General features: G+C 43.2%; 1 gene segment (V, D, J or C); it reads right to left on the bottom strand.

Moving 5' to 3' along the window:
• Positions 1–12,385: 12,385 nt before the first annotated feature.
• LOC140588287 (Ig kappa chain V region Mem5-like) overlaps positions 12,386–17,235 on the bottom strand; it is a 52,150-nt gene continuing 47,300 nt past the window's right edge. Inside the window, 2 exon segments of the V gene segment in view lie at positions 12,386–12,929; positions 14,249–14,286. Of these exon segments, the coding sequence occupies positions 12,613–12,929; positions 14,249–14,286 (355 nt within the window).

The raw sequence follows: 17,235 nt of genomic DNA, 5'->3' as shown, positions 1-17,235 counted from the left end.
CATATTGTGCACCAACTTACAGCAGAGATTTACCAGTATACAATAAAAACCACCGTTGTTTCTAGATACAAACCTTTAATTATATTCTTTGAAATATAATTAAATATATTCTTCTATATTGAAAACACAAAGATCGCTCACAAAATCACAAAAACCTGCGGGGTGTACTGTAGTTCGTTTTCACAAAAAGCTAACCAGTGTCAAAATTAAATTCACGAGTCATTTCGCTCTGACACAGCTCTGAAAAGTATCATACACGCGGTTACTATGGTTTCTTTACAAAGTCTAAAATGCTTTGTTGCTTTTGCCTTTAACAGTCTGCTTGAAAACAAATGCTTCAATATTATTTATGCTGTCTAAAAAAGTTTTACCTGGATCGGTTTCACAGCTGCGTTGTTCAGCAAATTACCATGCGAATGCGATTTGAATACGCGCTGTTTAGCACTTGTGATACATTTTTAAAAGCCGGCGAATCGTCACCGGGATGGAGATAACCGATGTTAAGTGGCGATTTTGGCCCTCTTTTGTGCTCAAGATATTAGGGTTCGGCGACGTAAAAGAATCGACATAACCGATGAGAAAATGCTAAGACAAAGGGGAATTTGGCGGTTCCCTCTATACATTTGGTATATTCAAATGTATATCGAAATATCGGAAATGTGTTTAAAAATCGTATCACCGTTATTGAAAAAATTATATCGCGATATATATTGATATCGAATTATTGTCCAGCCCTACTTGTAAGTCGTCAAATTCCCTAAGTCGTCACCTAAATCCCGGTCCCGAACAACACAAATGAATGGATTTTCCTACCTGTAAGTCGACACCCCAATCGCTGCATTCCCGCCGCCTGCTTCACACCGCCTGCTTGTCACCACGGCCAAAACGGGGAATCCCCACCTATCGCACTAGTTGCTCCCTGGTCTTAAGTCTCTCGTGTATAGTGCGGTGTAGTAGAGGTATGGTGTTATATTTACTAGTCGGCAAAACGGCGAGATAGACGTAAGTCGCCGAAGTGCCGATTTTTATAAATCGGCAAAACGGCGAGTTATATTTACTAGTTGAAAACGGCGAGATAGACATAAGTCGCCAAAGTGTCGACTTACAGTAGGTGTATCTCGTCAATTCTCTAAGTCATCACTTTTAAGCTGGTCCCGCGAGTGTCGACTTAGACTGGTTTTACTGTACATGAAAATAAAACATTAAACCGTAAAACAGAACAACAATTGTTTTTGCACAGTGGCTTCTCAAGCAAAACATTGACATACCTCAGTCACTGTACTATTTATGATGATCTTAAAATCTTTTAAAGATATTAGTGTTTGCAATTTAAGAACTTTTTGAAGGTTGTTCCATGACCATGGTGCGTAATAAGAAAATGCTGTTTTGCCAAGGTCTGTCAGGACCTGGGGGACATACAAAGGCAACCACTTGGAGGCATGCAAGTGGTAGCTATTGGAGCTGATGCAGAGTAGGGTACTGAGATATTCTGGGAGTTTACCCAGCAAAGCTTTGTAAACAAACATGTACCAATGCCGTTTTCTACGGATGGTTAATGACGTCCAGCCAACTAAGTCGTATAAAATGCAATGATGAGTGAGGGATTTTGCATTTAAAATAAAACGTCATTAAGGCATGATACATTGAATCTAGGCTCCTTAACGTAGAGGAGGCCGCATGCATGTACAGCATATCACCATAGTCTATCACAGGTAAAAAGGTAGCTTCCACTAGTCTTTTCTTTGAGGCAAATGTAAAACATGATTTATTTCTAAAATAAAAACCAATCTTCATTTTGAGTTTCTTAACTAAATTAGAAATATGTATATTGAATGAAAGCTTTTCATCAATCCATATTCCCAAATATTTATATGAAGAGACCCTTTCAATCACTATGCCATCAGTAGTAGAAATGTGCAAATTATCAAAATTTTGTGAGAATGCTTTTGTAAAAATCATAAACTTTGTTTTCTGGGTATTTAAGATTAATTTTAAACCTGTTAAAGCTCTTTGGAGTGAATGAAATGAAATCTGAAGTTCTTCTAAAGCCTGTGCTGCAGACTGAGTAGATGTATAGACAATTATTTCATCCGCATACAAATGCATTTTAGCTTGGATATGTTTATGTAGGTCATTTATGAAAATAGAGAATAAAATAGGAGCCAAGATTGAACCTTGTGGCACACCTGTACTTATATCTAGAAAATCTGATTTATAGCTTTCAGCGTGAACGCACTGAGTCCTACCTGTTAAATAGTTTCTAAACCAATTCAAGGCTGTCGGACTTAAACCGATATTCCTGAGTTTATCTAAAAGTATAACATGATCTACTGAGTCAAATGCTTTTGACATGTCTACAAATAAGGCGGCACAATGCTGCTTTCTGTCCAAGGCTCGAATAATATCATTTGTCACAGCCATAACAGCAGTGATGGTACTATGACCATTTCTAAAACCTGACTGCAACTCACATAGACTATTTTGATCAGCTAAAAACTGTTTCAACTCTAAATTGACCTGAGATTCAAGTATCTTCGCCAGAACTGAAAGTTTAGAAATGGGACGACAATTATTTATTTCAGAACAGTCTCCACCTTTATGTAGAGGGAGCTTTCCAAATTGTGGGTATTGTATTTAATTTGAGACTTAAATTAAAAATGTATGCAATAGGCTCAGCAATGACATCTGCAGCCACCTGATGCATACTGGGCACTGATATATTTGTGTAACTTTTTTTCTATGGTCCTTTGTTGATTGGGGTGTCTGGGACGTGCATGAGAAGCATAATCAGGGATTAAGCTAGACTGCAGGATATGGGATAAGCACTGCCCCAAGTGAATCTAGGTGTTTGGACTGCCGCTTGGCTCGGATAAGTTTAGACTTGATCTTCAAGTGCAAAACTGTCATGCATCTGCTGAGTTCAGTTGGTCGGGAGCTCTCCCCTTCAGGACCTTGTGCGGCTGCCCATGCTGGGCTGCAGTAAATACAGGCTGAGCCTCTGAGGCACTGTATTTGGTTAGGCTGAGAAGCTGGGCCCGATTGACCAACTAAGCTGACATTGTGTTAGTTGTCGCGATCCCTGAATCTCTGAACCGAGACCAGACATGGCAGATCCGAAGATCGCCTTATCGGCCAAGGTGAATCCGGTGTGACTCCACCACCCAAAACAAATGAACGTTAAGCATTAGTCAGGAAAGCCCAGAAGTGACCTGAATAACAGAAATGTCATGATTAAAACATTCTAAATAAACCTTTAATTAAATTGGATTTCATCAGGTAGCTTTATATGGGTAAGCAACTGTCCAGGTGGGCTTGGAAGGACCTACACACATTCAGAGCCTTCAGCTGTCCAATTGGATTCCATCGTTGGGCCAGTGGACAGCTCCCTACGGTCTCCTGCAACTTCAGCCTGGACTCCAATGATGGTCAGAGTGAAGTCAGAATTGTAGTTAGATCCACTTTCAGTGAATCGTTCTGGAGCTCCAGTTGCATGGCTTTTTATTACTGCATGATGTGCTGCCGATGCAAAACAAAATTAACTGTATCCTGCAGGTTCTTGTAACAATATCACTGGCAATCTGCTTGATTTCCTCAACTGAGGAAATGGGGTTCCCTACTGGCCAATTGACAGGGCATAAACTTAGAAGAGAAGTTGCAATGTGTGATCTGTTGCTGTTATTGTACAGTATATCTTTTTTAAAAAAGAATGTGTGTGTGTGTATATATATATATACAGTGGAACCTCGGTTCTCGAACTCACTAGAACTCGAATTTCTAGAAAGTCGAACAAACCAGTTTGACCTAGAACTAGAATATCAGAAGTCGAACCGTGAACGCTGACCTAGTATAAATTATACGCGCCAAGAAATAAGTCATACTACAATGCAATTCTTACTTGAATGCCGCCTTCACAGACTGGACGATTAACCAAATAAAGCAGCGCAACATTACAGTAACTAACAATAAATAAACCACTAACTTACGTGTACTATTAGAGCATTTATGTCATTTATTTAAACTTCATTTTACCAGGTAAATTAACTGAAAACCAGTTCTCACTGCTTTACGTGATATTCGGGAGAAATAGCAGATAACGCATCGGAACTGCCTGGGATACAAACGTCATACATGTAACTAAACTCTTCAGCCAATAAGGGCAAAGGTGTGTCGTCACCGAGGCGGTTCGAGTTTGTGCAGCCGGGTGAGAGGTCGCAATGCATCTAACCGTAATGCATTGAGTCAGGATCAGAATGCGTTGCTTTAAGCCAGCGCTGTAAGCAAGTCGAACGCATCCAATGACCGGACTGGGGAAACAAACTGAAACGCGGACTTAATACAGAGGACTAATGACAACTCCAGAAACAGCTGATCACATGGGGATCCCACACGAGGTTAACGAGGGGGCGTGGCACACGGAAGGAGCGAACGATCGGGGCAGGGCAGGGCAGGACAAGGGTAATGTTGAGATGAGATCTTTATCGTTTTGGAAGCCATTAAGAAAATAATGCTCTTTTCATGTTTAAATGCTAAAAAAATAAATAAAAAAAATTAATTGGTTTTCCATTATTTCTTATGGGAAAAATTCGATCAGAACTCGAACTTTTTAGGATTCGATCTGGAGTCCGGAACGGATTAAGTTCGAGAACCGAGGTACCACTGTGTATATACACTCACCTAAAGGATTATTAGGAACACCTGTTCAATTTCTCATTAATGCAATTATCTAATCAACCAATCACATGGCAGTTGCTTCAATGCATTTAGGGGTGTGGTCCTGGTCAAGACAATCTCCTGAACTCCAAACTGAATGTCAGAATGGGAAAGAAAGGTGATTTAAGCAATTTTGAGCGTGGCATGGTTGTTGGTGCCAGACGGGCCGGTCTGAGTATTTCACAATCTGCTCAGTTACTGGGATTTTCACACACAACCATTTCTAGGGTTTACAAAGAATGGTGTGCAAAGGGAAAAACATCCAGTATGCGGCAGTCCTGTGGGCGAAAATGCCTTGTTGATGCTAGAGGTCAGAGGAGAATGGGCCGACTGATTCAAGCTGATAGAAGAGCAACTTTGACTGAAATAACCACTCGTTACAACCGAGGTATGCAGCAAAGCATTTGTGAAGCCACAACACGCACAACCTTGAGGTGGATGGGCTACAACAGCAGAAGACCCCACCGGGTACCACTCATCTCCACTACAAATAGGAAAAAGAGGCTACAATTTGCACGAGCTCACCAAAATTGGACAGTTGAAGACTGGAAAAATGTTGCCTGGTCTGATGAGTCTCAATTTCTGTTGAGACATTCAAATGGAATTTGGCGTAAACCGAATGAGAACATGGATCCATCATGCCTTGTTACCACTGTGCAGGCTGGTGGTGGTGGTGTAATGGTGTGGGGGATGTTTTCTTGGCACACTTTAGGCCCCTTAGTGCCAATTGGGCATCGTTTAAATGCCACGGCCTACCTGAGCATTGTTTCTGACCATGTCCATCCCTTTATGACCACCATGTACCCATCCTCTGATGGCTACTTCCAGCAGGATAATGTCACAAAGCTCGAATCATCTCAAATTGGTTTCTTGAACATGGCAATGAGTTCACTGTACTAAAATGGCCCCCACAGTCACCAGATCTCAACCCAATAGAGCATCTTTGGGATGTGGTGGAACGGGAGCTTCGTGCCCTGGATGTGCATCCCACAAATCTCCATCAACTGCAAAATGCTATCCTATCAATATGGGCCAACATTTCTAAAGAATGCTTTCAGCACCTTGTTGAATCAATGCCATGTAGAATTAAGGCAGTTCTGAAGGCGAAAGGGGGTCAAACACCGTATTAGTATGGTGTTCCTAATAATCCTTTAGGTGAGTGTATACATATATATATATAAATGAGTCAATTTTCATAATCAACTGGTTTTGCTTGACAGATAATGCTAGTTTGGGGAAATTGCTTAAAAGATCCTAAAGTGTTATCAAATTAATAGGGCTAAATTATTATCTTCCCCCTCAGCGGCTCAGTGAGTCCCAGCTGCAGCAGTGCAGTCACTGTGCAGTCTGACTGAGGGAGGTTTTTGTACGGCTCTGCATCACTGTGTGAACACACCACCACTATGGTAACTCTGACAGTAATAATCTCCTGCATCTTCAGCCTGGACTCCACTGATGGTCAGAGTGAAATCAGTACTAGATCCACTGCCAGTGAATCGAGACGGAATCCCAGAGTTACGGGTACTTGCATAATAGATCAAGAGTTTAGGAGCATCTCCAGGTTTCTGCTGGTACCAGGACATGAGGGGGTTATTATTATAAGTACCAACCGGGCTGCTGGTTTTACAGTTTATAGTGACTGTCTGTCCTGAGGAAGCTGATATCAGCTCTGGTGTCTGAGTCACAGTCACTTGTCCTCTGGATTCTGAAAAGAAATAAGAAATAAAAACAAAAAACAGAATGAACTGTTAAAACTAATTCAGACAAGGAAGCTCCAGATGTCTATTTCAAGTATTTAGCAAAATTCATCCAGCAATATGTTGCTAAATCTTCAGGCTTGTTCTGCTTTACCGTGAGTGAGGATGAAGAGCAAGATGCTGAGGCTGATCAAAGTCATGTTTGTTTGGAGTCTGTTGTGATGAAGGGCAGCTGTCAGTCATGAAGTGTTAAACCTCCTGGAATATAAACCCTCCCAGAGCACTGAGGCATGAGCTGAAAATGCAAAGTTCCTTCTGACTGACATCATACCCAGAGCAGAAATAGATCTTTTGCTATTGGAAATGATGGAAACTTCTTCATACACTTGAGAAAAGCAAACCCTTACCTGGTCTATGCACCTTTTTATATACTGACCATCCATGTCCACTGTTCAGGGTTGTTTTATAAACAGACCAGAACTGTAGGTGAAACGGGGTAAGAGACAGTCAAGCAAACTAGATGCGTGAAAAATAAAGGTACAACGTGTCCAGTGATCTTCACTGTAAGTTAACTTCTAAAAGGGTCCCAGTAAGTAACTGTAAGCCATTCAGCCACTTCGACTGTATGACCAGGTGAACGTAACACCTCCAGCAAGGCTTCTCTTCATTATTTAGTCTCAGGTATCGTTAGTCTAATCTAACAAAGACAGGAAGGAGTTTTTAAATCCTTATTATCTCCACATTTCACAAGGCATAATCTCTTTGGCAAAATAAGAATGGACAGTGTGCTGATTAATTATGTTATTAACTTTTATTTTTATGCCCTGTCATGAAAACAAAAACAGCCATGACTCTGCCATTCATTGCTTAGGGCAGGTTTGTGTTGTATTACAAATGTGTGAAATTTATTTTTAAATGTTCTTTTGCTTCCCTCTAGTGGTTGTAGTTGTCAGTAGCTTTACAAGGAATGAGCCCATGATGTGGTTTATGAACTCAGTATGGAGGAACTGTTCAATATAAACCTTTCCAGACCTAAATTAAACGTCTCTCAATGTATCTATGTGTCTTTCTGTTTAATAAACAGGGATGATTTTGTACTTCAAACAAAAAATAGAACTGTGTTTAAATTCAGACAAAAAATCTTTAAAGTTATAGAAAGGTTCAGGATCATGTCTTGACAACAGTGTTATGATGGCATCACTGTGTGCTTGTTAAAATAACCATATTTCTGCAGCATTCAGGAATAAAACACATGGGAGGCTCTGTCACCCAGGGGGCACCAAAGAAACTTTGGATCAGAGTCCAGTGCAAACGTTAAGTGCTGTATAACAATACATACTAAGTCAATATGACATAGTGGACAGAATCTATGACTGACAAAACATTTCTTTATGATTCAACAGAGAGTAAAGTGTTGCATTGGTTAGCACTGTCACCTCAGACCTCTAAGACCAAGGTTCCATGTGTGTGGAGATGGCATGTTCTCCCTGTGTCCTTATGGGGAAACTGACAGTAATAATCTCCTGCATCTTCCGCCTGGACTCCACTGATGGTCAGAGTGAAATCAGTACTGGATCCAGTGCCAGTGAATCGAGACGGAATTCCAGAGTTACAGGTACTTGCATAACTGACCAGGAGTTTAGGAGCTTCTCCAGGCTTCTGTTGGGGTCAGGCTATTTTAGTCAAATCTCCCCCAGCAACATGCACTGGAGTGCAGCAGGAATTATTACTTATATTATTACATATATGATGATGCTGGTTCTACTTTTACATCATATGTTATAATGGAGACAGTGAAAATGAATGCATGCTTATCATGTGGTCAAGTTTCAGCCAATCAGTTGTTATAATGATGTATACACTTATACACATATGAATGTATACATATATGTACTTTATATGCATTATTTATATTATATTTTATACATACATACTTATATGCAAATGTAGTAGATTCTGTAACAGATACTATAAGGTGTGGTTACAAAGTATTTGGCCATTACAGTTTTATAGCTAGATGTACTCGTGATGCACTATGTCAGCATCTAGCTCCATGATTCTCTGAAGCAGAAAAGGCAAGAGCCTTAGAGAACACTCTCAACAGATGTGGAGTAGTCAATACTGTATGGTGTAATAATGCACTGTTATACCGTATCTATACGTTATACGGGTTTGTGTCACACTAGTTGTTCTTTTGCTCCCTCTAGTGGTAGCATGTGGCATGTGTATAGTGATTTTGAGGTGTTGATCCATGCTTTTATTTCCTCGCGCCTGGACTGCGCTGTCTTATCTGCAGCTGGTGCAAAATGCTGCCGCACGCCTACTAACCAAATCCAAAAAATCACGCCACGTCACTCCGATTTTACCATCGTTATACTGGTTGCCACTGAAACTTACAATTAAGTACAATTTAACAAACAACTGTTTGTTTTTAAAGTGCTGAACCTCATACATCCATACTGTCCACCGAGAGCCCTGAGGTCATGTGATCAGCCGCTGCTCTTCATACCAACCAGCTGTTTGAGGAGGAAAGTCAACCGCGTTTTCTTTGTGGCCGGGCCCAAGTTGTGGAACAACCAACCTCTCCATGTCCGATCTGCCCCCACCATTGAATGTTTTAAGTCGAGGCTAAAAACTCACTTATTTGCTGAGGTTTTATAGATAAATGTGCTGTGTGTTTTATTACAAAAGTGTAATGTTTGTTTTACTATATTTTACATTTTACTTTGTTTTATTTGTTTTATGTAATTTGCTTCCCCCCCCCTCGCTTTTCATGCTTATTGTTTTTGTTGATGTAAAGCACTTTGGTCAGTCACTGGTTGTTTTTAATTGTGCTGTATAAATAAAATGACTTGACTTGATGACTCTTTTCTCCTAAATTGCATATTTCAACATGTTATCATCTTTACATGTCATGTTCCAAGAAACTTATACTTAAAAGCAAATGTTATTACTCTAGTAATAGGTTGTGTTTACACTCTCTAGTACACTACTATCACGTCTGACAGATTAGTAACTAAAGGTGCATCAGGATTAAAAAGTAATAATGGGGATGTATTACTGTATGAAACGCTTTGGCACTTTGCACCTTTGGCTGGTACCCTATAGGCAGACAGAATAATAGGTTCTGTGTGCACCAGACACATGTGGTAACATGTAATGAGGTAATAAGGGAAGCAGGATGCACGTTTTTTGCCCCCCAAGTGCAAACAACAAACTATGTCTATGGTTCTCTGGCCCTGGGTAAGATTACTTTGGATCCCCTCTGCACCAATAATTATTAATGTTATATCAATCAGTAAACCCTCTGAGAACTGGGCCACTGCTCCTGATTACTCTGTTTCTCATTTGATAATGTTGACATTTCTATTCTTCAGCTTAAAATGGCACCAATTCCATTTGCAGCAGACAGGGGGCAGTAGACCATGAAGCCGGTGGATGGAGACCTATGGGTCTCAGTAAAGTCACTGTAAGCTCTGGAGAGAATACAAATAAAATAAGCTGATCAGATGACACTGTCACTGTTACTAACCACCTGATAAATAAACATCAGTGTATCTGTGCTGCATCTCTCGAAACAAACACTCTTACTTTCTCCTTGAGCCTTGTCACACTTGTCCTCCATTGGTGGTCAGGTGCCTGAACCTGTACTGTCTGATCTTACTCTGAGCCTGTGGTACTGAGCTCTGAATCTTATGTAATTTGTCATTGCTCTTAGATCATAGGGCTCAGAGCTTGAGCTGTGTGCCTGTGTGTCTTGCTGTAGCTTAGCTTGTGTTATTCTTGGGTGTTTGTCTTGCTAAGTCGGCATCAAGGGCATCACTAGGGCTCCATAGCCCCCCCCCCCCCCAGTATATGTACACTAATTAGTTTGAATGGTGTGCTATAACTCCATTTCATTATCCCTTAGTAAAGGCTTAGCCCCCCTTATCATAAATCTCTAGTGACTCTCTTGGTTGGTGCCCCCTCAGAAGATGGCGCCCTAGTCGGTTGCCTATGTTGCTTAATGGGTTGGATCCGCACTGGTTGCCAGCATGGTCATTAGCTTAGTGGTTTGTGTACCAGCCTCTTGTTTCCAAGTTTGTGGTTCTTGATGACCAGTGTCCTGCGTTGAATTCCTGGTCCTGGTTAGCCTATGTCTCGTTCCTCGGTTCATGGTCCTGATTAGCTAAATTTCCACAGCCGGTGTGCTTGGAAACTAGTGTCTTGTTCTTAGGTTTGCCGTGAGCATGCTGGTTTTGTGTTTCAGCCCCACTTCCTGTTTCCTGGCATGCAGACTGCTTCTACAAACATTTGCAAAATAATGGGTCGCTCTCAGGAGCTCAGTGAATTCAAGCGTGGTACCGTGATAGGATGTCACCACTGCAATAAGTTTGTTCATGAAATTTCCTGGCTACTAAATATTCCACGGTCAAATGTTAGTGTCATTATAACAAAGTGGAAGCAACTGGGAAAAACAGCAACTCAGCCACGTAGTGGTAGGCCACGTAAAATCACAGTGAGTTCAAAGCTTGCTGAGGTGCACAGTGTGCAGAAGTCGCCAACTGTCCCCAGAGTCAATAGCTACAGACCTCCAAACTTAGTGTGGCCTTCAGATTAGCTCGAGAGCAGTGCGTAGAGAACTTCCTGGAATGGGTTCCCATGGTCGAGCAGCTGCATCCAAGTCTTAGGTCACCAACTGCAATGCAAAGCGTTAGATGCAGTGGAGTAAAGCACGCCACCACTGGACCATAGAGCAGTGGAGACGTGTTCTCTGCAGTGACGAATCACACTTCTCTGTCTGGCTATCTGATGGACATGTCTGGCGGTTGTCAGGAGAACGGTATTTGCCTGACTGCACTGTGCCAAGTGTAAAGTTTGGTGGAGGGGGGATTATGGTGTGGGGTTGTTTTTCAGGGGCTGTGCTTGGCCCCTTAGTTCCAGTTGATCAAGGCCAGAGATAATGCTTTCCCATGTAACTTCCTTCAATGGCCAGTAGAGGGACACATTGCTGTCGTGAATGTTGCACTGAGATCAGGAGGAACGTTTTTTTTGTTTCCCTGTGTGCTGTAGGCCTGCATGGCTGATACATAAAGCTTTACTGAACTCTACATAAGAACTGCAACAGTATTTAAGCAAAAACTATTAATACTAATGTCAGGATTTCTTGCAATTTGTAAACTGTTCAGACAGTTGCAGAGATTATTTCTTAATAAAATATATCATTAAAAATTATTCTGCAAAGGGGATGATTTTCTGCACTCAGAGATCAGAAAATGTGTCATTACTCATGCAGAATAAACAATTGTTCATGTAGTATAATGTACAAAGTACTGATGTAGCCAGTGAGTAGCTGACATTTCTGCTTCCTGCCCCCTGATCAGAAATGGGGTCAGTCCCTCCCCCTCACAGCTGCCCCAGTCCAGCCTGTTTTAAGACCTGAAACTAAACTCTCAGCCGTTGGAGCGAAACTCATATTTGCATAAACTGAGCAGGACGGTTCTGCTGCCCCCAGAATAGAGCAGGCAAATGTCCCCCAGTCCCCCTGGGGTTAGAGTGAGGTGGGGGCTCAGCCCGTGTCACAGAGCAGCAGATTGTCTCACACGATCATTGACTGTCTTTACTGTTTAAACATTTATTATAATTTGGATACATTGTGGCAATATATTTATTGAGTATGTATGCTCTACATTGGAGATAATTATGGGATGTTAATTGCGTTTAATTAGAATTGTTTTCTGTTTTATGTAGAATGAGCCCATTATGTGGTTTGCAATATCAACTGCTCAGTATGAACCTTTTCAAAGTTTTAGTTTAAGTCCCTCAATGCATCTACTTTACTTTCTGAAAAATAGGGACGATAAACAAGGAATATTTTGTACTTCTGACAGAAGACTTATATTCAGAGTTAAAAAATCTAAACTGAAAGGTTCAGGATCACGTTCTGTGTCATGATGGTATCACTGTGTGCATGTTAAAATAACCAGTTTTGATGTCAGTTTCTGTATCAGACAGGATGAAATTTTTATTTATCTATGCAACATTCATGAATAAAACACACAAGATAAAACAAGGAGACACCAAAACTAATAATACATCAGATAATATATTCACTCATGGATCAAGCAAAGCACAATACATATTCAGTTAGTAAATCTGAAGCATGTAGCACAGCACAGTAAAAACACAGTAATCAGTCACTCATCACAGGTGACGCTGAGCCCATCTACTCTGAACAGTCGGCCCTCTTCAGCGTTTGAGTGACAGGAGCCTGGGAGCCCTGATTGGCCTCACAGACGACTGAGCCCGCCTTCTTCCACTCGTCCGCAGTGAGGCTCAGGCTGCTGCTCCAGCTGTACAGGCCGTCCTTCTCCAGGAGCCCGCGGCTCGTCTCTGAGGCTTTGCTGTTACCGTCCACCTTCCAGCTCAGCTTCCAGTCAGAGGGGAAGCCCTTGTTGGCCAGACACATCAGGGTGGCCGAGTTCTTGCTGGACACCTCCACACTGGAGGGGGGCAGGACCGTCAGGGTGGGGGCTTTGTTACCTAGGGGACACCAAAGGGACTTTAGGTCAGAGTTTAATACAAACTTTAAGTATAAATAGATACACTAAGTGGAATATGACATAGGTTGGGTATTGATAAAATGGGACGCTTTTGAAAATTTCATTTCTGGAAAGAATTACAGAACCATCTCAACGTCTTGATACCATTCTAAATACATTAATGCCCCTAAAACACTATATAGAAGAGAAAATAAAGTATTACTAAACACATATATTTATTGCAAAGTTTAACTGTCCCATTTTGCCAGGTATCCCATCTTAGCAATACTCATCTTGGTTAACAGAATCTGTGATTACATAAGTAGTTCTGCATGTGACAAAACAGACCCATTCTTAAAATATACAGTAAATAGTCTAATGTTGCCCTTGTGCCTTATCTCAGCTTAACATATTCCCTTTTATATGGGTCTTAAGATGAATCCATAAATACACGTGTAGAACAATCTAACTGTGAATATGAAATACGTTAAGTAGGCTATCATACGTTACTGGATATCATGTCAGACTGTGTATCAAAATCACATTGTATATAACAATCACATTGTTTATGATTGAGATCCTTTTTACATGCATTAATGACCGCGTGTTCACTCACTCAGACACTGTTCGAAATAATGCGAAGTATCCCACCGAACATACACACCACGAAAAATGCATCTTAAACTACAAGGCATTGCCTTCGGGACAACGACAATCGTTATCAGTTATTATAATAGTTGTTTGCAGATATATCTGTCAGAACCGCCTTATCACGTTAAAACCATGTGTCGACTATAGATATCAAAATATTAATATTACACAGAGAGACACTTACTTCCAACGTCCACTCTGGTACCGCCGCCGAAAGTGTACCACAGTGATTCACGGCGCATCAGCCGCCGTACAAAAACCTCGCAGCAGCGCAGTACAGACAACTAACCGTTATATACCTAATATTCTATCGGTATAAACCTAACGAGTGAAAATGTCACGTTTTCTGTCACTTGGACAAATTAAGTATGCTGAAAAGTAACGTGCTGTTCGATATCTGATATTATAGGTACGACTTGACGGTTATTATATTATTAACAAGTAATAGGCCTGTGCTACAACTAATGTGTTATCTAACGCAAGCGAGTATATAATTGATGTTTTAAATATTTTCTATCTTGTAGGTCTATATATACGTCATCCGAATCATATTCCTATTGAAGTCCCAGATATTCACCCTAATACATTTGCGATAACAACAGAACTTAATTGTGCGTATGTGTTAAAGATTTCTACTTGCATAATTCTTATAAAAAGCTGGATACTTACTGCCAATATCAAGTCTGGTCCCGCTGCCGAAAGTCCACCACAGTAACTGAATCTGATTGACACGCCGTACAAAAACCTCCCAGTGTTACAGCCGTGTTTCTCGTCGCAGTTACACATTAATGGACGGTTAATACTCTACTTACGCCCACATTTAATAAAATACACGTGGTACGTATGTTTCTCTTTCTATGAATGTAGGAATCACAGTAATTTACAACATTTCGACTGTTCAAACCAGTATTGCTTTGCAGAAATAACAGCAACTTCTGTCTGTGATTCTGTAAAATGCCGTATTTCTTCAAAATCTCCTTCAAACCGATCCTGTTTGTTGCAGACATAATATGTGAATTTCCACCCAGATGATAGAAACCGCAAGGCTTTAGAATTACTGAATATCCAAATGGCACGTGAGATCATATCACCCTCTGCATAAGGAGAAACACCGTATGTACAGGAACCTACTGTAACCGGACAGAGTATTTGCATAGAAACAATACTGTAATGTATTGATGGCACGTGTCTAAGTGGCTCAGCCAGCAGCCTTGAGGTTTTCCACCTCAGGGGTTGTGGGCAATGATCCCTATAATTAGAGTGTGAATTACTCCTCCATAATTGGGGGGTACTGCCTTCATAACACTTCTATGACCATTATGGTTTGCTACCGCGTCAATACGAATAGCCACCAGGATCAATGTTAAGAGTGCAAGATGCGCCAGGGGTGTTTACTAACATGTATGTAACACACGGTCATGGTCTGGACATGCGACACAATGAGAATCAATACAGAAGATCTCATTATCCTTATCCCTATCCAAAAGAATTTGGTTTTGATAACTCCCAGGAATTATCCTAGGAGAAGTATGCTAGTAAAAGTAATAAGCCTATACATTTACAAACAGTCTGTTCTGGTCCAGCAATCTGGTGTTATTCCTGCCCTCTCAGTCCCCCCAGCTCCAACAGCCTTCAGAAATAAATATTTGCCGATTAGGCTAATATCTGTCTTGATGATACAGTAGATCTTAAAGTACAGCCTAATTTCTAACTCACCTCTTGGTCCTGCGCGCTGCCCTCATCCTGCCATCTCCCTGCTGCCTGCACACTGTCCTCATCCTGCCATCTCCCTGCTGCCTGCTCACTGTCCTCATCCTGCCATCTCCCTGCTGCCTGCACACTGTCCTCATCCTGCCATCTTCCTGCTGCCTGCACACTGTCCTCATCCTGCCATCTCCCTGCTGCCTGCTCACTGTCCTCATCCTGCCATCTTCCTGCTGCCTGCACACTGTCCTCATCCTGCCATCTCCTTGCTGCCTGCACACTGTCCTCATCCTGCCATCTTCCTGCTGCCTGCACACTGTCCTCATCCTGCCATCTCCCTGCTGCCTGCACACTGTCCTCATCCTGCCATCTTCCTGCTGCCTGCACACTGTCCTCATCCTGCCATCTCCCTGCTGCCTGCACACTGTCCTCATCCTGCCATCTCCCTGCTGCCTGCACACTGTCCTCATCCTGCCATCTCCCTGCTGCCTGCACACTGTCCTCATCCTGCCATCTCCCTGCTGCCTGCACACTGTCCTCATCCTGCCATCTCCCTGCTGCCTGCACACTGTCCTCATCCTGCCATCTTCCTGCTGCCTGCACACTGTCCTCATCCTGCCATCTCCCTGCTGCCTGCACACTGTCCTCATCCTGCCATCTCCCTGCTGCCTGCTCACTGTCCTCATCCTGCCATCTTCCTGCTCACTGTCCTCATCCTGCCATCTCCCTGCTGCCTGCACACTGTCCTCATCCTGCCATCTTCCTGCTGCCTGCACACTGTCCTCATCCTGCCATCTTCCTGTTGCCTGCACACTGTCCTCATCCTGCCATCTCCCTGCTGCCTGCACACTGTCCTCATCCTGCCATCTCCCTGCTGCCTGCTCACTGTCCTCATCCTGCCATCTTCCTGCTCACTGTCCTCATCCTGCCATCTCCCTGCTGCCTGCACACTGTCCTCATCCTGCCATCTTCCTGCTGCCTGCACACTGTCCTCATCCTGCCATCTTCCTGCTGCCTGCACACTGTCCTCATCCTGCCATCTCCCTGCTGCCTGCACACTGTCCTCATCCTGCCATCTCCCTGCTGCCTGCACACTGTCCTCATCCTGCCATCTCCCTGCTGCCTGCTCACTGTCCTCATCCTGCCATCTCCCTGCTGCCTGCACACTGTCCTCATCCTGCCATCTCCCTGCTGCCTGCACACTGTCCTCATCCTGCCATCTCCCTGCTGCCTGCTCACTGTCCTGATCCTGCCATCTCCCTGCTGCCTGCTCACTGTCCTCATCCTGCCATCTCCCTGCTGCCTGCTCACTGTCCTGATCCTGCCATCTCCCTGCTGCCTGCTCACTGTCCTGATCCTGCCATCTCCCTGCTGCCTGCTCACTGTCCTGCACACTGTCCTCATCCTGCCATCTCCCTGCTGCCTGCACACTGTCCTCATCCTGCCATCTCCCTGCTGCCTGCTCACTGTCCTGATCCTGCCATCTCCCTGCTGCCTGCTCACTGTCCTGATCCTGCCATCTCCCTGCTGCCTGCACACTGTCCTCATCCTGCCATCTCCCTGCTGCCTGCTCACTGTCCTCATCCTGCCATCTGCCTGCTCACTGTCCTCATCCTGCCATCTCCCTGCTGCCTGCTCACTGTCCTCATCCTGCCATCTCCCTGCTGCCTGCTCACTGTCCTCATCCTGCCATCTCCCTGCTGCCTGCTCACTGTCCTCATCCTGCCATCTCCCTGCTGCCTGCACACTGTCCTGATCCTGCCATCTCCCTGCTGCCTGCTCACTGTCCTCATCCTGCCATCTCCCTGCTGCCTGCACACTGTCCTGATCCTGCCATCTCCCTGCTGCCTGCACACTGTCCTCATCCTGCCATCTCCCTGCTGCCTGCTCACTGTCCTCATCCTGCCATCTCCCTGCTGCCTGCACACTGTCCTCATCCTGCCATCTCCCTG

Source organism: Paramormyrops kingsleyae, chromosome 3, assembly GCF_048594095.1.
Source record: "Paramormyrops kingsleyae isolate MSU_618 chromosome 3, PKINGS_0.4, whole genome shotgun sequence".
In the NCBI taxonomy this organism is placed as follows: Eukaryota; Metazoa; Chordata; class Actinopteri; order Osteoglossiformes; family Mormyridae; genus Paramormyrops; species Paramormyrops kingsleyae.
Note: the sequence above shows the minus strand (reverse complement) of the source record. Positions and strands in the feature narration are given on the sequence as shown.